Below are 23,092 nucleotides of genomic sequence, written 5' to 3'. Positions count from 1 at the left end.
CAAAAGGTGACCTATTTTCGTGGTTATCCGGTTTGAAATGTTGACTACAAACAGGGAGGTTTTTTCAGATTTTCTGTCGTGGCATTCTCTCAGTATTTACATTCTTTTGCCTTTAGCCACTGCCTACAACACGCTGGATCCTTCACTGGAAACCGAAACTCACTCCCGCCAAACGTTTTTTCAATACAAACCCGGGAACAATACAAGTCGACATCATTATGACAAAAAGTTTAAGAAGTATTTCCTACTAAAGCAAGGCGATATTTGACCTTGGTAAGTGTATAGCAGACTGTTGACAGGCAGGGCCTTGGACGGCAACATGCCCAGTGCATCATGGGTGTCCTATTTTGCAAAAAGGAAGACTAATGACTAATGAGGTTGGATGTGGGAATATCCCAAATTAAATGTCCCACTTCAGACCAGTGAGTTCCAGGCAGTCAGACGTCAAGTTCACATGCTGACCATTATTTTTGTGTCAATTATTGCAAAAACTGAATAAAAACAACACAAAATCGCTTTTGAAATCAGCTGACGAAAAGCAAAAACTAAGGTATTTCTACATAAACTTGATGTCAAATGTTTGTTTTTATATTTATGCTCATCATTAGCAGGACTTGCCGAAAATTTTGCAACCTCTCGCTGAGGTTGATCGATGTACCCTGAGTTCACAGGTCGAATGTCCGACTTTGAGTGGCATTCCAGATGTTATTTCCAAGAACGTGTCACAGTGTCTGGTTTGTGTATTCCTGGTGTCCACTAGAGGTCCTCTTCCCCACGGTGTCATCCACATTCATGAACTGCATTCCCCACAATTCCTGTCTGTCACTGAGTGTTCATTGTGTTCAGCTGTTCCATGTCATCATTGTTCCCAGCTGTTCCCTGTTTCATTGTTAGTTCTCTGTGTGTATATATACCCTGGTTGTTTCAGTGTTTGTCACGGAGTCCTTGTTTAATGTCCACCACTTCTGAGGTCTGTTTTCACTTTGTTCCGAGCCTGTTCTTGTTTCTTGTTTATTGGATTGATTATATGGATTGTGACCCCTACCTGATGACTATGATTTGGATTGCCCATTAAAATAACATACTGCTATTGGATCCCCTGTTTCCCGTGTGTGGTATCGTGGCAGAAGGACTCCGTCACAGAAGGATCCAGAGGTATGTTTTCGGGCTTCTCTTCCCCGGCCGCCGAGCGGGAGAGGAGAGATTTGTTTAGGGGAACCCGCCTGGTAGTTTTCCGTGGGACCCGTGGAGGTCGCGGAGGACTGGTGGGTCGAGGGGGAGTCCAGCACCGCTCTCCACCATGGCCCCCCTTCGACTCTGGGATGGTGGAGGATCAAGTGGTGCCACCGTCTCGCCGTCGCGGACGGAGAGGGGACAAGATGGCCGCCGCCGAGCCTGTGTCTTCGGACAAGATGGCCGCCGCCGAGCCTGTGTCTTCGGACAAGATGGCCGCCGCCGAGCCTGTGTCTTCGGACAAGATGGCCGCCGCCGAGCCTGTTCACGTCACATTTGCCGAGCCTGGGTCTTTGGACAAGATGGCCGCTGCCGAGCCGGAGCCAGTGTCTGTTCCTGAGCCGGAGCCAGTGTCTGTTCCTGAGCCGGAGCCAGTGTCTGTTCCTGAGCCGGAGCCAGTGTCTGTTCCTGAGCCGGAGCCAGTGTCTGTTCCTGAGCCGGAGCCAGTGTCTGTTCCTGAGCCGGAGCCAGTGTCTGTTCCTGAGCCGGAGCCAGTGTCTGTTCCTGAGCCGGAGCCAGTGTCTGTTCCTGAGCCGGAGCCAGTGTCTGTTCCTGAGCCGGAGCCAGTGTCTGTTCCTGAGCCTGTGTCTGTGTCTGTGTTTGTGTCTGTGTTTGTGTCTGTGTTTGTGTCTGTGTTTGTGTCTGTGTTTGTGTCTGTGTTTGTGTCTGTGTCTGTTCCTGAACCTGAGCCTGTGGTGCCAGTTCCAGTGCCTGAGCCGGTGGTGCCAGTTCCAGTGCCTGAGCCGGTGGTGCCAGTTCCAGTAGTTCCAGTGCCTGAGCCGGTGGTGCCAGTTCCAGTAGTTCCAGTGCCTGAGCCGGTGGTGCCAGTTCCAGTAGTTCCAGTGCCTGAGCCGGTGGTGCCAGTTCCAGTAGTTCCAGTGCCTGAGCGGGTGGTACCAGTTCCAGTGCCTGAGCCGTTGGTGCCAGTTCCAGTTCCAGAGCCATTGGTGTCTGTTCCAGTTCCTGCGCCGTGGCCGCCCGATGGGTCGTCTTCGCCCTGGCCGCCCGAGGGGTCTTCACCGCCCTGGCCGCCCGAGGGAAAGTCTCCGCCGTGGCCGCCCGAGGGGTTTTCTCCGCCCTGGCCGCCCGAGGGAAAGTCTCCGCCCTTGCCGCCCGATGGACTGTTGTCTCCGCCCTGGCCGCCCGATGGGTCGTCTTCGCCATGGCCGCCCGAGGGGCCGTCTGCTTTGCCCTGGCCCCCGGCTAAGTCATCACCTCCTGTTTCTGTTCCCCTTCATGGACCTGGCCCCCCATCCCTCCCCCTGATCCTCCACCAGTCCACCTCCCTCCTGGACTTTTTGTTTTGTAGTGTGTTCTTGGAGCGTCTGGTAGCCGCTCCGTAGAGGGGGGGTTATGTCACAGTGTCTGGTTTGTGTATTCCTGGTGTCCACTAGAGGTCCTCTTCCCCACGGTGTCATCCACATTCATGAACTGCATTCCCCACAATTCCTGTCTGTCACTGAGTGTTCATTGTGTTCAGCTGTTCCATGTCATCATTGTTCCCAGCTGTTCCCTGTTTCATTGTTAGTTCTCTGTGTGTATATATACCCTGGTTGTTTCAGTGTTTGTCACGGAGTCCTTGTTTAATGTCCACCACTTCTGAGGTCTGTTTTCACTTTGTTCCGAGCCTGTTCTTGTTTCTTGTTTATTGGATTGATTATATGGATTGTGACCCCTACCTGATGACTACGATTTGGATTGCCCATTAAAATAACATACTGCTATTGGATCCCCTGTTTCCCGTGTGTGGTATCGTGGCAGAACGAGGTGGGAAAATTTTCGAGCTGTCTGGAACACAGCAAGACAGCCACGTTTTATTGAAAGCCCATTTTGCCAGCGGTGAAGTATCTCTTTAATACAATTAAGTGGCCCTTTGTTTCATTAATATTATATTTATATTAATATTTGAAGTACACTACAGTAGCAATTCAGGGCAAATAAGAACACTTCTTTATCACAATGCAGCTCATCTAATGCTTGTTTGTTCATCACACATCAATGCATTGTCGTAAGGCATGCTAGGTACATCTTGAATGTTGTGGTCAAATGTGCGAAAGTTCACCAAGAGTACAGCGATTCTGTCCTCTAAACCCCATTAAGCTGCCAAGAGGGTGACATATTCGTGCTCACAGACTTGAATGCCTCTCGCATTTGCAATTCAGATTATTGTCATGCACAAAACAGAGAGAGTGTGGCGTTTCAATAATCTTCCATTAACAGATTGTATACATGTGTCAACAAGTACTGACTTGAGACCACCAGTTCCTCAAACGTGTTTTTGACTATAATCTTGAACCAGGAAGAGAGACAATTTGATTATATGGCATTCCAAAAGGATTCATTTTTAAAATGACCTTCTTTTGAAACCATATTGCTTTTATTTACCATTAGTTAGAAAGATGCCAACAAGTTAGAAGGTGCCAAAATTAGTTGTCATAATAGCACCAGTTTTTCTCCAGTCTCCCCTCTTGCTGATTATTTGCAACATTTTTTTATTTAAAAAATAAATAAATAAATAAATAAATAAATAAATCATTATATTTTTATGGTAGCCTTGTCATAACAATATGGATCCGGATACATTAAATATTTGACACGTCCTGACTGCCGTATTAATTATAAAATGATTTTTCTGCATTTGGTTTCATATTCATAAGTCTCGTGCCTGAGCACACCATTACGAACAGAAAGGCTATGTACCTCTATCCAAATAGCCTATGTTTTCCGTTAAATAGATTTGACTAGCTAATTTATTTACTGTTAGAAAATAGTAAAATAACGTTTTTGGTTGACTACCATTTAAGGCTGTAGAAATACATTCTAGTCATATTTTTGGTGACGATAAATCGAACATAATTGGCTTTGAAGGAGCTTTTCTTACTATCTCGAGCTCATACATGTGGCGCATCTACAAATGCTTTGTCTAAATCTTTTCGAGACGTTCGCTTGGCGTCACACAAGGTCTCTCTCTCTCTCTCTCTCTCTCTCTCTCTCTCTCTCTCTCTCTCTCTCTCTCTCTCTCTCTCTCTCTCTCTCTCTTCTTGTTTCTTCTCCTCTGCTCTGTCTCATCCTCGTCTCGCTGTTGATCCGTCTCTAAAATGATCGCAGACGCACATCAGATGTTCAGGATTCATGTACCTGGAGGCTGTACCTCGACGATGTTATTTGGGAGTAAATAGGTTACCTCCGTGGACAGAGACGACACAGAAAGCGAGCTTACCTGACCTTCCTGAAGCTTTAGTTATTCTTCTGATAAGCAAATTATCATGGATCTGTCATTTATGGCCGCGCAGGTAAGACATTTCACGCTTCATCTCGAAGTTTATGTGGAACTCAATACAAACTTCAGCTTATCATATCAGCAAAACTAATTCGATTTGTATTGTATATACTGTAGGGTCCAATACTCTTTAGACAACAGTAAAAATGGGATTTAAAATACGTTTTTTACACGGTAGTAAACAGAAAGTTTCAGGATTTCCTGGAAATTTAAAACAAAGAGAAGTTATGACTATGTACTTGTTAATAATAAGATACATTTTGTGATACTAAGTGTTTGAACTGCTTTTTTTCTTTTTTTCACATTAAGCTCAAGATGCTCTTTGTAACATTATCAAATCATGCTGGGTAACCTAGATCATTGATTTCTGCAACTTGTGGAGTTCATGACAAGCCAAATACTCATTCTTCCTATTGACGCACTTTAAAAATTCAACCTGTATCCATGTGACAGCTATTACTTCAAGAATATTTTACTTAAAAAAAAATCAGTTGCACTTATTGTCACTGTTGCAATCAGAAACCATTAGTTTTATATAATACAATCAAATTATCTAGTTGCTATTTAGTAAACAGTGACTGCGATCTTACTGATACACAATAAATACATAAGAGAAGACAGACAGATAGACGATATAGATATGTGTGTGTGTATGTGTGTGTATACATATATATATATATATATATATATATATATATATATATATATATATATATATATATATATATATAAATTAAATAAAAATATAAGCCAAAAGCATACAGTAAATGTACTCATAAAATGATCCTGGATTAATTGCTTCATCCACTCATTTTGCAACAAGTAGCAATTTATTGAAATTAAATAAGTCCTAAACATGTATACTGTGTATGCAATTTTAATAAATTTGATTAAAGATTATTTAATTTATTAGACCATGAGAATGTGAGTGCACTGTGCATGATCCAGAGAGCAATAAAATTAAGAAATTATAGGAACAACTGCAGGTTTTGTAATGAGCTGTAAAGCAATTATTGGTGAAAGGCTAATAGGAGAGAACAGCAGTGCTCAAGCCTTATAGTCATGTTCATTTCCTTGTGTTTGCAACTTTGCAGGCAAAAAAAAGTCTAAAGGCAAAAGTATAAAGTCTTTTAAAACACTGCAGCAGAGGAAATTTTGTTAAAAGAAAACTCCCCCATAGCAGCCATTTCACTGGAGTTTGATGTAGAAAAAAACAACAACTTCTAAGCCAATCCTATGTGATCACACACAGTGCTTGTTTTGGATGAATACTTTCTTGTAGGCAAACGAGCGAGACGAGTTTTGCTTGAAGCGACATCAGAAAATTGCACTGGCAGAGTCATTTAAAAGGATGTATCCAAGCGAAGTGAACATCATTGCAACATCAGCCAGGAGTGCAACTAAATAACCTTTTCCCTCTTACTGGATGGGCTATGGAAATAACTTTAGGTGTAGTTTGTGCAGTATATGAATTTGATCAAAGGCCAGAAAGAGATAGGTTGCAGGGCATCAAAGAGTGATCTCTCCACTAGTGTTGTGTCTTCTCTCAGTGTCATTTCTCTTGACAGCCTAGAAGCAGAAGCTTTAATATTAATGGCTGTGACTAACTTAGAGCCATGCTATAGCTCAAAATTAGCCTGCCAGAACAGTGCTATCACCAAGAATAGACATGGCCCTCATAAAGTCATGTCTGATAGGTAAGATTTGGTTTGACTAATGTCAAGTCTGGTCTATTTCAGAACCGACCAAGTGACTGTACAAATTGGTTTGAGGTCTTAGTTTCTATATGCTATAAATACTCTCAGTGGAGAGTTTTAGAGTTGGGCCAAATCCAAATATTCGGCAGTTCAAGGCTTAATGATTTTTCAGTTTGGTTTCATCCCACATTTGTGCCCTTGATGCAAATTAATCTTTGGCTTTATGTGTTTTGACAGGTGATAAAAGATGGCCGTGGTTTCTCACAATGGCCCTGATTGCTAACGAGATTTCCACTAATTATCCAACTTGCCTCATTTATCTCAGATAGTGTTGGATATCTGCCTTTAATTAAATCGCTTCATTTTGCTCAGATGGTGTAGAATGGTGGAGCTATTTTTTGGGGGGAACAAGCTAAACTATATCAGTGATGTTACAAAACGTTATGCAACTTATACATAGAGTACTGTACTAATAATGCATGGAAAAACTAATTTCTTTCCTGTTCAAAACAGGCTTTCAGAAATGGTTCACTTTCATTCTTTCACCTAAGATTTTGAGGTATAAAGTAAAACATATTTGGACTTAGTGAAATGAACTCAATTGCAAGTTGAGTTTCCTGTGTGCAGCACTATTTTTGTAAGTTGCTGACTATGTAGAGCGTTCTAAATCTGATCAATTATGTGTTAACAGTTAGGAATTTGGAAAAGCACTGTTGACTTCCATAGTAACGAACTTGAAGTCTTTTCAATATCGGTCATCTATGCTTTTCAGCACCTGTGTTGCTGCCTTCATCAAAGCCAGATATTAAAGAGAAAGTGGCTTATTCTTTTAGCTCTATATTGTCTGATAACTTTTGGTTATATGAATCTTTGGCATAGACGTCGAGCCCTTTAGATGGGTAATTAATCTTGGGTATCACCAACATAAAATGCTGTTTTACTCATATGATGTGCCCTCAGATTACTTCTTTTTTTGTGTTGGTGTGTTGCTTGGTTCACACAATTTATTCATAGTACCAGTGTAGAAGATGTCATGAGCAGAATTCTTAGTCTTCGTGACTTCAAGTAAAAGTTTGACTGGTTATCACAGTCCAGTTAGTCACATCTGGAAATGCCATAAATACACCATCTGCCTTCAAAAACATTATTGCTCTCAACACACTCCAAGTGCTAGTTTGTGCTATTTTCTACAGTCCACATTGAATGGTTTCCCTGTCATCTGCATCCCTTGTTTCCAGCAAATGAAAAAAATATACTCATTTCGCCTGTGCACCTTTTCATCAGCCTTTGAACCTCACTACATGCATATCGGCTTCCTTTATTTCCCCATTGGCCCATGGCTGCTTTTTGATTCTTTACTATGTCTTATTTCTGTGAATGCTTTGCCGAGGTTTAGCCTTGGGTCTGTCTGTAGACTCTCTGACAGTCACTGAATCCCTAATGCATGCTACACATTTGTGGGCAGTTCTCCTTTGGGACAACTCTGTACTAGTAATACACTACAGTGATAACACATGCTTTGGCTTTTTCACCTGGCCCTTGGTACCTTTTGTTAAATGTAGTTATGTAGTTAATCATACTGCATTTGCATTAGAATTTTTAAAAGCATATTTGAAATTGACGTATTTTTTTTCTGTCTTTGTGTATTAGTGGTAATGCTCAATATATCATCAGTCTTATCGCCTATTATTTATGTAAATTGGGTCCACCTTTTTATTTTGAGTTATTTCTCTTTAAAAAAAAAATGCATCTACACATTTATTATCGGTAGACCCTCAGGTAAATTTTACTTAGAGATATACATATAGTCAAAATCTAAAACAGTTTTAATTAAAACAGTGACCTTTTTGTTGTTGTTGCATTTACTAGGTAGCCAAATTGAGCATAACTGTTGTTTTCACTGACCATAGGCATAGTATAGGCTACATGCTGTAATTGTTATTAAATTATTCACCTTAGCAACATGCTAAATCATGCTAGCAATGTGCTAAACATGCTAGCAATTTATTAAAATTGACTATTTTACATTTTGCCGAATTGGTGAACGTTTACTTTTTATGAGAAAAAAAGCATGATGATCCACCCTTAAACCTAACCTTCAGTCAGTGTTGTAATGTAACGGAGTACAAATACTTCGTTACTGTACTTAAGTAGAAATTTCACATATCTGTACTTTACTTCGCTATTTAAATTTATTTCAACTTTCACTTTTACTCCACTACATTTCCAAGATAAAATGTATACTTTTACTCCGATACATTTCCACTAAGCATCTTCGTTACTCGTTACTACAAAATAAAATCAAAAGAAATGTGTGCGACTGCAATAAGGGAGGTTTGGCGAATCACTGCTCCTAGATACTAGCTCCACGCTCCGCACGGCGCACGCTCTATTTCAGCGTAATGGTTGTTTGTTGCCATGCCAATGGAGGAGGAAGCACAACTGAAACCACCACGGAAGCACGAGCACCTACTGGAGGACCTCCCGTTATCGTAGACGTAGACGACCACCTTGACACAGAGCTCCCAACTCTCACGCATTCACCGCGAGACACACGCAATTGACACTTTTCACACGCTCTCACACCACACATCCATTTTCTCACGCACAGAAAAATCGCGAAGCAAAGAGGACACGGAGACCGACAGACTAGACAGAGCAGGTTAGTTATGATAGAAAAAAAATCTCAGATTCTGTCAATTTTATTACGAAATTCAAATAAATACCGTTTTGCCGCTTGTAAATGTGACGTGACAGATCCCTAGCGCACGTGAACCGATCGTCTCTACTAGCTAATAGTAAATAAACACGAATGAACAATGTTAAAAGAAACAGTAACGTTAGGCTACAACTTACCGAAATGTATATTCATCATCGTACATAATATCGATCAATCAGTGTTTTTCAACTGCGGAAAGGGTCAGTACAACAGCTGGAGAACAATTATGTCACATAACATTTACCTCAGGAAAGCCATTTGATGACCATAATATAGGCTATAGCACGTTAGTTGGCTAGAAAAAAAAAGAGCTATAGAGAGTATTTATCTAAATATGTGTACTATATTACATATTTATTATATTTTTACTTATATCATTAAATAAAGTTGTTATTATGATAAAAAAAAACCGCATTATATTTATATCTGATAGGGCTCTCTGTATGTTTACAGCATTAGGTGAGTTTTTTTTTTTCTTGAGAAAAATGAATGCCTATCTTGTGTACCTAATATTTATCCAAATTAGTCAATATTGCATATTGTGATGCAAGATTATTTTTTTACATCCCACCAACCCCACAATAAAGCCACAATAAAGTTCACAATCAAAGTTCTAACCGCTTGCTTAAAAAAAATTGTACTTCAATTACTTAAGTACATTAAATATCAGAAAATTACTTTTGATACTTAAGTACAGTATATATCAGATACTTTAAGACTTTAGACTTTAATATTCTAAAAGGTAACTTTCACTTCTACCAAAGTCTTTTTCTAGTATGATACTTGTACTTTTACTCAAGTATTGCTTTCTAGTACTTTATACAACACTGCCTTCAGTGGGGCCTGGGGCATCAGCAGATTGTACCAAAAACGTAAAAATGAGGTCATACAAATTCGCAAAAGCATAAAATAGATGTTTTGGTCATCTTAAAAATTCCCTAGTATCATTTTGTGGCAGTTGCTATCATACAGTGATGGTATACCATAGTATTGGTATACCTTAGGCCAGATTCCATCAAGGGTCCTGTTTGGTAAACCCGCACCTGCAGTACACTGTTAGAAAAATCTGTAGAAATTACAGTATTACTGGCAGCTACTTGCCAGTAACTTACTGTAGATTTAAATTTATGTTATTGGCAACAATTTGTTCAAAATTAAATGAACATTAAACATTAACAAGTCTTTATCTTTACAGAATAAAACTAAAATAACATCCTCATGCAAAGCATTCTGGGAACCAAAATCTGAAGGAAAAAAACAGAAAAAGGTTGATGAAGATTTCTGGTTCCCAGAATGCTTTGCATTAGATTGTTATTTTATAATTTTATTCTTTAAAGACAAAGACTTGTTAATGTTTAATATTCATTTAACTTTGAACAAACTGTTGCCAGTAAATAACATAAATTTAAATCTACAGTAAGTTACTGGCAAACAGCTGCAAAACTACAGCAAATTTTTTACAGTGTAGTTAAGAGAACACCCATCCTGTTATCCAACAGCAGCACTAATTTAAATCCGTACCCGACCAAATTCACAAAGACCGTGACCCGATCTGCACCCACTTTAAGTCTACTACATCATGTAGACAAATTATTTACTTTATCATGTAACACAAGCAATCAAACCACCATTATGCATTCTGAGTTTATGCATTTAAGAAAAATATACAAGCAGCCCAACAAGGAAAAAAAAAAAGATGAGAATGTGCATCCGTCATGTAAACAATACAAAACGTCTGCCTACATCATGTGAACAATCTGCCTATACAGGCTATTTTGAACAAGTGTATAATTACACACAATAGGCTATACGCTTAAATGTCTCTAAATTAAATGGACATATAGCCAAATACGTGTCACAAGTTGGTTGCGTACATGCACGCAGACGAAGGAGATTAGTTATAAATGTCTTTAATGACAAAACTCTGGAGTTCAAATAGAAAACTAACACAAACACAACTTAACATTGACGAAAACGAACAGAGAATGAGGGAGCACACAGGGTATAAATACACCGAGCAAACAAAGGGAACTAATGAGATAATTGATGAAGTGACAGGAATAATGTCTAAATATAGCTGCGAGCAGCGATTACGGGCCCAAGCCGGTGGCACCGCAACCCCAGGCACCGGTGGTGGCGGTACCCCCGGAACATATATATATTTATATGTATTTATATATGTATATATATATATATATATATATATATATATATATATATATATATATATATAATGTGTGTGTGTGTGTGTGTGTGTGTGTGTGTGTGTGTGTGTGTGTGTGTGTTTTTAGGAGAAGTCTCTACTGCTCACCAAGGCTGCATTTATTTGATTAAAAATACAAACAAAAACAGTAATATTGTGAAATATTATTCCAATTTAAAACAGCTGTTTTCTATTTTAAAATATTTTACACTGTAATTAATTTATGTGATCAAAGTTGAGTTTTCAGCATCATTACTCCCGTCTTCAGTGTCACATGATCCTTCAGAAATCATTCTAATATGATGATTGATGGTCAATAAATATTATTATTTTCAATGTTGAAAACAGTTGTGTACAGATTTCTTTTCAAAATGCGTTGATGAATGTAAAGTTCAAAAGAACAGCATTTATTTAAAATATAATTTGTTTTAACATTATAAATGTCTGTACTGTAACTTTTGATCAGTTTAACTCCTTCTCGATGAATAAAAGTATTGATTTATTTTATTTCTTTCACCCAAAAATAAAATTAAAATTATTACTGACCCCAAACTTTTGAACGGTAGTGTTTAATGTTACAAAAGCTTTAGATTTCAGATAAATGCTGTTCTTTTGAACTTTCTATTCATCAAAGACTGTACACAACTGTTTTCTACATTTAAAATAATCATGAATGTTTCTTGAGCATCAATCATCATATTAGAATAATTTCTGAAGGATCATGTGACAGTGACGACTGGAGTAATGATGCTGAAAACTCAGCTTTGATCACAGGAATAAATAACAGTTTAAAATATATTAAAATAGAAAGCAGATGTTTTAAATTGGAATACTATTTTACAATATTACTGTTTTTGTTTGTATTTTTAATCAAATAAATGCAGCCTTGGTGAGCAGAAGAAACTTTGCTTAAAAACATTAAAAATCTTACTGACCCCAAACTTTTGAACAGTAGTGTATATATATTATATAAAAATGTAAGGGACAAGACAGATAATTTTACTTGCCTGACCTGATTAAAACAATGAAAAAACTTAAATGAAAAAATAACTTGGGAATCACTAAAACGAGTGAATTAATCTGATTTTATGATAGAGTCAAAATATTCTACAACAAATTCTTTAAATTCAACGATGTTGAGAACGGAACAAGAATTAAAAAAGAACTATAAACAAGCTGAAACTAAATAAAATAAAAATGAAAACGAAATTAAGCAGTGTTGGGCTCACACAACTCTCTCATTAGAATCAAAATGTTTCAACATTTGCGATGAATTTGGATGCTAAACTATCCTTTATCATAGGCTTTGTACTTCACTCACTTTCCAATATCGACGGAAAAAAATCATCCTATTCCTATTCACACGCGCAAAAATGTGCTTGGAAACATCACAGTGGAGCGGTGCTTACCAATTGAATGGTACGAATTGTAGTACTGACTATTTAAACAGAGCATTGTAAATTTTATATGTTAGGTTGACTATTTTATTAATATATTTTATTAAGGCTATAATGAACAGGCTACCTGATTTTGAACACAAGAGGGCAGTATAGCACTATGTTTGACTTGATTTATTTATTGTTTAGACTAAACAACCATTCTGGCAGTTTTTAAACTTAAACTTCATTCTTAAATTGAAAAAAAAAAGAATAAAATGAGTTAAGTTCTGATATTTGTATACTTTTATATAGTAATAAATGGTGTATAATTACATTTTTAGAATAAATGAGACTTTTAGCATTTCCTTGTTTGACATTACTTTAATCCCTCACCATAGCAAAACCGTTTGAGATATTTATTATCCGTTCACAATTTAGCATCATTAATATATTTTTATCATGTTGAAAAAGTTTGGTGGGAATAAAATAAACCACTTAGATAAAGGTGGCTAAAAATTAAGAGGCTGATTTTGCAAAAAAATCCACATTCAGACCAAAATATCTGACTTCCTGATGGTCAGAGCTAATGACTTTAAATTAGAAAGTTGTCCGGGTCGATGAGATCAATATATGAACTGAGTTTTTTTTTACTGTAGTTAAAACTAACCCCCCCACTTTTGTCAAAAGCATGTTGAAAGTGACACACTTCCTGCTGCCAGTTGGTGGCGCTCTAAACTTTGACTCACAATAGTTACATCCATCTGATCGGCCTCTTACCACGAACACACTGCTGAAGTTTCAACAAGATCAGTTAATGTATGCAGAAGTTATTCCACTTCGTGATTCTCTTTTCTCGGCATAAATTCGATTCCTCGCCACAGCCAAACCGTTCGAGATATCAAAAATCCGTCCGCAATTTAGCATCCTCAAAGTCTTGACTACATGCACACCGAGTTTGGAGGGGACACGGTGAATTTTCTAGGAGGAGTATTTCGCATTCCACAGCAAGCGTTTTCCAAACAACCCATAATAGCCGACTTCCTGTTGGGCTGGCGTGAAACTGGACAGAGGGAAAGTTGTTCGGCCCGATGAGATCTATATGTGTTCCGAGTTTCATATTAATTCATGCAAGCGTGTTTGATATATGGACCAAGTTTTGAGACCCCGTTCAAGGGGGCGCTGTTGAGCCCCCCTGCCACGCCCGTTTCTGAAACTTTTCACATGTCTACTGGCTAATAAGTGTTATGTGTCTGTCGAGTTTCATCCAATTTCAAGCATGCTAAGAGTCTCAAACGCATCCGAAAAGAATATTAAAGTTTGATGTGTTGCCACGGCAACAGTGTCTAAGATATCAATAATCCTTTCACAGGTCTACATCTGCCGTGTATTTTCATTATACACATAAAGTTTGAAGCAAATCGGGTGAAAATAAGAGGGTGACTTCAAAGCATTTTGAAAGTGACACACTTCCTGCTGCCAGTTGGTGGCGCTATAACTTTGACTCACAATAGTCACATCAATGTGATCGGCCTTTTACCACGAACACACTGCTGAAGTTTCATCAAGATCAGTTAATGTATGCTGAAGTTATAACACACTTCCTGTTTCTATTTTCTCGCCATAAATTCGTTTCCTCGCCACGGCCAAACCGTTCGAGATATCAAAAATCCGTCCGCAATTTATTATCCTCAATGTCTTGACTTCATGCACACCGAGTTTGGAGGCGAATGGATGAATTTCCTAGGAGGAGTACATCAAATTCCACAGCATGCATTTTCCAAACAACGTATAATAACCGACTTCCTGTTGGGCTGGTGTTAAACTTAGAGCACGAAAGTTGTTCGGCCCGATGAGATCTATATGTGTATTGAGTTTCATATTATTACATGCAAGCGTGTCTGATTTATGGACCAAGTTTTCAGACACCATTCCAGGGGGCGCTGTCGAGCCCCCGTGCCACGCCCGGGTACCAGCTTCAGTCCAGCCCTGATGGCCGCAGGTTCTGACGTGTGTGCAAAATTTCAAGAGTTTTTGAGCATGTTAAGGGCCCCAAAAGTGCCCGAAAGGTTGACAAAATAATAATAATAATAATAAATATAGCTGCGAGCAGCGATTACGGGCCCAAGCCGGTGGCACCGCAACCCCGGTGCCTTTAGGGTGGCGGTGCCGCCGGCTTTGGCCCTTCATCGCTGCTCGCAGCTATATATATATATATATATATATATATATATATATATATATATATATATATATATATATATATACATATATATATATATATATATATATATATATATATATATACATACATATATATATTTATTTATTCATTCATTCATTCATTTTTTTTTTTATTATTATTATTATTATTTTTTTTTTATTATTCAGATTTTATGATACACTCAAAATATTCCACAACAAATCCTTTAAATTTAATGTAAAAGTAAAAATGAAAGTAAGAAGTGTTGGGCTCACGTAACCCTCTCATCAGAATCAAAATGTTTCAACATTTGCGATGTATTTGGATGCTAAACTATTCTTTATTATAGGCTTTGTTCTTCACTCGTGTTCCAATATTGATGGAAAAAATCATCCTCTTCACATGCGCAAAAATTTGCTTGGAAACATCACAGTGGAGCGAGCGGTGCTTACTTTGAATGTACGAATTGTACTACTGACTATTTAGAGCAGTGTAATTTTTATATGTTAGGTTGACTATTTTATTATTATATTTTATTAAGGCTATAATGAACAGGCTGCGATGTCAAGATTGTAATGCTGGAGTGTGTGTGTGTGTGTGTGTGTGTGTGTTCATGTTTTTCTATCCCGGTGGGGACTTTAACCTGAATGCACACAGACTCATGGGGACTCGTGTCACAGTGGGGACCTAAATAGAGGTCCCCATGGGTAAACAAGATTATAAATCATACAGAATGAGTTTTTTTGGAAATGTAAAAATGCAGAAAGTTTTATGGGATAGGTAGGTTTAGGGGTAGGGTTAGTGTGAGGAGATAGAATATACAGTTTGTTCAGTATAAAAACCATTAAGTCCATGGAGAGTACCCACAAAGATAGTAAACCGTGTGTGTGTGTGTGTGGCGTGGGCGCGATTGAACAGTAGACACATAAAAACATACTCCGTCATTATACAGGACGACATTCAAACTGCAAAGTGTTAACTTATATTTGTGTACAGTTGCAATAAAACACAAAATTGTGCTTTTGTAAAATAATTTCAAGCAATCCACCCCCCGAAAGGCGCTAATTTTAAAATGAAACTAAAATGCTCATGGCTGCACGGGCATTCATAAGGGTGCACGTCCACGGCGAGGAACGAGCAGAACAGAGTGAACGTTTTTCAGTTAATTCCTACTTCCATAGGAATTCATTTGAAACACTCGCTCAACCAATATAAATGTCAGTGCGGACGAACATATTTTACTTTCGTTTTTAAGTTAGCGATTAAAAAGCCCCCAGCGGTGTCACACGTCAGTTAACCGGTGGTAAAATATTCTCACCGTCACATACCTAGTATATTTTTATATAGATATAATAGGCCTACCTGATTTTGAACACAAGAGGGCAGTATAGCACTATGTTTGACTTTATTTATGTATTGTTTAGACTAAACAACCATTCTGGCAGTTTTTAAACTTAAAATTCATTCTTAAATTGAAAAAAAATAATAAAATGTTTAGTTGTGATGTTTGTATACTTTTATATAGAAATAAATGGTATATAATTACATTTTTAGAAAATTTGAGGCTTTTAGTTTTTCCTTTTTGGACATTACTTTAATCCCTCGCCATAGCAAAACCATTTGAGATATTTATTATCCGTTCACAATTTAGCATATTTAATGTATTTTCATCATGTTGAAAAAGTTTGGTGGGAATAAAATAAATAGTTTAAGAGGAGTGGCTAAAAATTCATAGGCTGATTTTGCAAAAAAATCCACATTCAGACCAAAATATCTGACTTCCTTTTGCTCTGAGCTAATGAATGTAAATTAGAAAGTTGTCCGGCTTGATGAGAACAATATAAAAACATTTTTTTTTTACTGTATTTAAAACTAACCCCCCCACTTTTGTCAAAAGTATGTTGAAAGTGACACACTTCCTGCTGCCAGTTGGTGGCGCTATAACTTTGACTCACAATAGTCACATCCATCTGATCGGCCTCTTACCACGAACACACTGCTGAAGTTTCATCAAGATCAGTTGATGTATGCAGAAGTTATAACACTTTGTGTCTCTCTTTTCTCGCCATAAATTCGTTTCCTCACCACGGCCAAACCGTTCAAGATATCAAAAATCCGTCCGCAATTTAGCATCCTCAATGTCTTTACTTCATGCTGACTGAGTTTGGAGGTGATTGAATGAATTCTCTAGGAGGAGTACATCACATTCCACAGCAAGCGTTTTCCAAACAACCCATAATAGCTGACTTCCTGTTGGGCTGGCGTGAAACTTGACAGAGGGAAAGTTGTTCGGCCCGACGAGATCTATATGTGTACCGAGTTTCATATTAATTCATGCAAGCGTATTTGATATATGGACCAAGTTTTCAGACCCTGTTCAAGAGGGCGCTGTTGAGCCCCCCTGCCACGCCCGTTTCTGAAACTTTTCACATGTCTACTGGCTAATAAGTGTTATGTGTCTGTCGAGTTTCATCCAATTTCAAGCATGTTAAGAGTCTCAAACGCATCCGAAAAGAATATTAAAACTTGATGTGTTGCCACGGCAACAGTATCTAAGATATCAATAATCCTTTCACAGGTCTACATCTGCCCTGTGTTTACATTATACACAGAAAGTTTGAAGCAAATCGGGTAAAATTAAGAGGGTGACTTCAAAGCATTTTGAAAGTGACACACTTCCTGCTGCCAGTTGGTGGCGCTATAACTTTGACTCACAATAGTCACATCCATGTGATCGGCCTCTTACAACGAACACACTGCTGAAGTTTCATCAAGATCAGTTAATGTATGCAGAAGTTATAACACACTTCCTGTGTCCCATTATTCGCCATAAATTCGTTTCCTCGCCACGGCCAAACCGTTCGAGATATCAAAAATCCGTTCGCAAGAATTCATCCTCAATGTCTTGACTTTATTCTCACCGAGTTTGGTGGCGATCGGATGAAATCCCTAGGAGGAGTATTTCACATTCCATTGTATGCGTTTTCCAAACAACGTATAATAACCGACTTCCTGTTGGGCTTTTGTAAAACTTAGAGCACGAAAGTTGTTCGGCCCGATGAGATCGATATGTGTACTGAGTTTCATATTATTACATGCAAGCGTGTTTGATTTATGGACCAAGTTTTCGGACCCCATTCCAGGGGGCGCTGTCGAGCCCCCCTGCCACGCCCCAGTACCAGCTTCAGCCCGGCCCTGATGGCCGCAGGTTCTGACGTGTGTGCAAAATTTCAAGAGTTTTTGAGCATGTTAAGGGCCCCAAAAGTGGGAAAAAGGCAAAAAAAAAAATAATGAAGAAAAAAAAAAATAATAATCCTTACGGAAACAATAGGGCCTTCGCCCTTTCAGGGCTTGGGCCCTAATTAACCAGACAGCGAAACTAGGTCACAGGGAACACTGGACAAAGCATACACGTTACAGCAAGCCCCTCGGCGTGTCCTCATGCCGTAAATAGTCTAATTGAGGAGGCAGGGAGAGGGGTCTGGCTGGAGGGTGTGGAAAAACCAGGAAAAACCAACACAGTCCAGGGCAATGTAGTCAGTCCATGGGGGAGTGGAGGGTGGAAGGAGCCAGGGGGAAGCCAGGAGCAGGAGTCTGGTGGAAATCCAGAGTCCAGCCAAGATGATGCCCCACAAGATGAAGGAACCAGTGCGGAGGAGTCTGGACGACAGGCCGAAGTGGAGTGACTGGATCAGTGGCTGGAGGCTGAGCCAGGGGATCCAGACGGTGCTGTTATACGGCCGGCCCGAGATGGATCCACACCACAGAGGGATGGTGGAGAAGGAACAGAGGGACTGACGGAGATAGCAGTGACTGGGTAGAGTTACTGACAGAGATCTGAAGAGGAGGCAGGAGAGGGAGGGCATACTGGAAGTACTGGAGAACCATTGCTGTATGGAACCATCGGAGACACAGGAGAACTAGGACTGGACAGAACCAGCGGGTAGACTGGAGATTCAGGGCTGGGTAGGATCAGCAGGGGTAGGGAATCATCCTCTTCAACACGGTCCTCATTAAAACAACAAAATAAATCATCCAGACACATTCCACCTTTTGTGGCGGGAGTGTGGGCGGGGCTCCACTCCATTCCCTCATAATCAACGAGGACTCCTACAGCGGTGCACAGTGTTGCCGGCTCACACACCTGGTCAGACGGTTGTCGAGGCTCTGGGGCAATGTTAATCTCAGTCTTTTTCATCGGCTCCAGCTCATTCCTTGCAGCAGGCTGAATTCCTCCGTCTGCGATGGGCTCAGGTTCTTCTGCCTTGCAGCTGGGTGACGGCAGATGGCAAATTCCCCAAAGGACCCACACCGGGCAGGTGTGCCTTCGTTTCTGCGTTCAGTCTTATGTGGAAGAAGATGCACAGCGATCGTCCAGAAAGTTGGTGAGGCACGCCAGATCTAGAAATCCTCTGGTGTGGGTCTTGAGGGATTGCTGCTCTTGCTTGAGGCATAAAAGCTGGACAGCCGTCTATTTTCGGCTTGGTTCGTTCTTCTGTCACGAGTTGGTTGCGTACATGCATGAAGACGAAGGTGATTAAGTATAAATGTCTTTAATGACAACACTCTGGAGATCAAACAGGAAACTAATATAAACACAACTTAACATTGACGAGAACAAACAGAGAATGAGGGAGAACCCAGGGTATAAATACATAGAGCAAACAAATGGAACTAATGGGATAATTGATGAAACAACAGGTGAAAATAATGACTAACCAGACAGCGAAACTAGGTCACAGGGTACACTGGACACAGCATACATGTTACAATATGAGCCTTTACTCTCATATAATATCGGGAATATTTTAGCCGATTGTCTCTCCAGAAACTGCAGTGTATAAGTGGCCGTTGATCCTCTTAGCAGCATGAAAGATACAACTTTTATTCAAATTGCGAATAGATTATATACAGAAAGCTAACAAAGAACACTCCCTTAATGACTAAGCTATCAATATCTAATGACTAATCTGTCAATCACGTGGAAACGCTGTGCTCAGTGCTGCAAATCGCGTTGCAATTAGAAATGTTATTTAGACGTTTGTAAGACTGAAGAGCGTGAACACAAGTAAGCACAGGACTATCAGTAGGTACCGAATTGAGTCGAGATAGTCTTGGCTATTGGACCCGCAGTCTGCCTGTTTCTATTGATTCCTGAACCGCAACCGCACCACAAATGACCAAGTTAATATTTCACCTGTTACATCAAATATTAGCGGTTCACCCGTCGCCCGCGTGCAGGATTCTGCTTTAGGTATACCTTAGCTATTTCTTGGTACTAAATTATTACCATATTCATGTACCATGATCCATCCATCCATCTTCCCACTAATTTGCAGGGTCCGCTTCACACACACATTTGATTTGGTATAGGTTTTACTTTGGATGCCCTTCCTGACACATTCACATATTCACATTCACACACATATCCAATCCACCTAACCTGCATGTCTTTGAACTGTGGGGAAAACCAGAGCACGGAGTAAAATCATGCTGACACAGGGAGAAAATGCAAACTCCACAGAGAAACTCTCAGCCGGGGTTTGAACTGGGGACCTTCTCGCTGTGAAGTGACAGTGCTACCCACTAAGCCACTGTGCCACCCCCATTCATGTACTATGATATTTACATGGTACTCCAAGGTACTTTAAAGAATACCATGTCGAAGCCATGGAAATGCCATGACACTTTTTTGGTACTACTACTGTTTTTGCACACTGTTTTAACATACTGTACCTTCACCTGCATTACAGAGGTGTTCACAAGCTGCTGGTGTTGAACCTAATAAAATTTCATGTCTGTGTTTTATGGAGTGAGAAAGCACTCCAATTGATTCAGTGTGTGACTGAGCTAACAGAAAGATTCAGACCGATTTGTTAATCAATTCTTTAAATAGAGCTGACTTACAATATTGATTCATTCATGATTCGGGCTTCGCAATAGTTGTGATTCTAAGAAGCTGACAGAATATATATTCATATGGTATGTTGTATATTGTTAGTGAAAACAAAACAAATAGCTTGTGTCAATGCTACCTTGCTACTTAATCAATAAAAAAGCTTTGCTACTGAAATGCTACATGCTTTTATAAACAAATAATCTGCCACCTCACCACTGAGAAATGTAAATTGAGTGTTTGAGGTGAAGCTACTGCACAATGCTGGAAGTGATAATCTTTTAATCAAGGTTAATTCAGGTTATTTAACAAATTTTAGTGTCTGTGACACTAAAATTGTGAGCCAAGACAAATTTGCAAATTACTAATGAGGGAGTTCTCGTCCGTTTCAGCCAGCTGAACAAATGCCACATCACCAATCTCAAATCTCCTCCTCTGAGACCCAAGTGTCATTCCCCGCGTCTCCCTGTTTTCTGAGGACAGTGATGCCTGGATGGGTAAATGTGGGCCCATAAGGACAGCGGGAGGGGGGCCGGAAGCTTGTTCAGCACTGCTGTGAATGGAAATGGCACTTCACTGTAGATAATGCTGTGGAGTTCATTGCACACTGATTAATTTGCTCTAGCCAAAGGATTCCTTCTCTCAGAGGCACAAGCTAATGGTTCACATAAGGTGTTTTTCCTCCCATCTGCTTCTCTTGTATTTTGTGAGCAGTTCTCCGACATGTGGTGATACTCTTATGTAAGCCGTCACATTTATGAATGCATGTGATTCAATCTCAGATGGAGAAACCTAATGTGTTTAATTGATGTGTGCTAGATGCACAACATTTTATGTGAGGTCAAAAGGTTAAAATACTACCAAAACATATTGGTAATGTTATAAGATTCACCACCACCCCACTTTTTTTTTTTTTTTTTTGGATTGGCATGGTCTCATACTTATTTGATGCAATGGACACCCAGTTTAATATTTTCATGTATAAAACCCCCTTTATACTCTGAAAAATAGAGTGCTGTTATATGTATAGACTTTAAGAGACAAATAAAGCTCATAAAACAAGAAGAAACATAAAGCTCTAATAATGTCAATAATGTTTACACTTAATAATAAATTAAACTAAAACTAAAATATTAAAATGTAGAAAAGAGCAAACATTTTCATGTGGCTATGTCTTAGTCTGCCCTCAATCCTTTTTGTGTATAAAATCCAATCTTCTATTCTTACTATTTACTTTCTATTCAAAGGAATAATTACTTTGGTTAATTTGAAAAAAAAAAGTCTTGAAAAAAAAAATTTAAAGTGATATTCAGTGATTTAAATAAAAAGAAAAAAACGATCTGCATTTAAATTTCCACAGATATCCCACAATGAGAATTATGAATCATATTTTGTGTTCAAACCTTAGCAAAGTAGACTTGTTTGATAATTCTGTCTTTCTAATAAATATCATTACAAAGCTTTCTATAGTGGCACCTTTATCTCTGCTTTTCTCATTGCATATCTGCATGCAGTGTGTAACAGCCACTTGTGACAAAGGCCTTTATCTCTTCATGGCATGAGGGCTATCAGACTTTGAAAAGATTTCATTTCTAAAATGCAGAAACTCATTAGTCAACATCAATGCTTGTTATCTTGGCAGAGCTGAAGGACTGGGGTTCTTTTTTCTGTTCTTGGTCTCCTTTAATTTCCTAGTTTAACTGCTTAAATTGATAGAAAGTCAAGTGGTCACACTTCATTCTGCCTTCAACAACTAGATTCGTGTTTCCCTTTTTTGAGTTAGTGGATTATTACAGTGGGTATGAATATTAGCTTATTACTTGGAATATATTCATATCGCATTTCTCTTTATATCGCTGGGCTGTTCTCTTTAACTCTCATTTCTAGCCAATGTTCTCTTAAGTTTCATAGCATTTACATAATTTAAAAGCTTCCTTTTCCTTCCAGAAGTGGCTGAAGATGAGATCAGTCCAAACCCTCTGCAAATTGCTCCAACTCTTTTTCATTTTTGCAGGCCTTTCTCTGGAGGATGAAGAGTAATTGTTATTCTGTGAAAGAAAAGCTTTGGTTTGAGAGCACGACCATTGGCTTGGATAGATGAGGACCGTTTTGTGTCCTACCACATAATGTAAAACAGCCTTTAGCATATGCCACTACAGTAGACTAAGGCTAAATTACACTCTGTCCTTCTGTATCATTTATAGGCTGAGACAGAGGGGTAATAGAGTAGGAAAAACAGCAAGCTCTGTCTTGAAACAGAATTAAAATGTTAAATCAATACACACAATTTTCTTCTGAACCATACAACCTTACACTTACTGAACTCTCGAAAAATGAGTGTATGTGGAATAATAAAACTAACCATGCTACATACACGTCTACATTTAGTTCAAACTTTGATTTTATTTTCTGCTAATAAACATTAAAATTTAAATAGACAAAATTGGGGTTGCAAAATTATCATGAACTAAATCTATCATGCTGG

General features: G+C 39.0%; 1 protein-coding gene across 1 annotated transcript in view; it reads left to right on the top strand.

The window, feature by feature from the left end:
- Nucleotides 1-4,311: 4,311 nt before the first annotated feature.
- LOC308698101 (uncharacterized protein C14orf132) overlaps nt 4,312-23,092 on the top strand; it is a 32,687-nt gene continuing 13,906 nt past the window's right edge. Inside the window, exon 1 of the mRNA XM_081377951.1 lies at nt 4,312-4,526. Coding sequence (XP_081234077.1) covers nt 4,500-4,526 — 27 coding nt within the window. The 5' untranslated portion in view covers nt 4,312-4,499. The remainder of the gene's footprint in view (nt 4,527-23,092) is intronic.

Source organism: Scardinius erythrophthalmus (genome assembly GCF_964197995.2).
Source record: "Scardinius erythrophthalmus genome assembly, chromosome: 11".
Lineage (NCBI taxonomy): Eukaryota > Metazoa > Chordata > Actinopteri > Cypriniformes > Leuciscidae > Scardinius > Scardinius erythrophthalmus.
The sequence above is the reverse complement of the archived record's forward strand: the minus strand, read 5'-3'. Positions and strand labels throughout refer to the sequence as shown.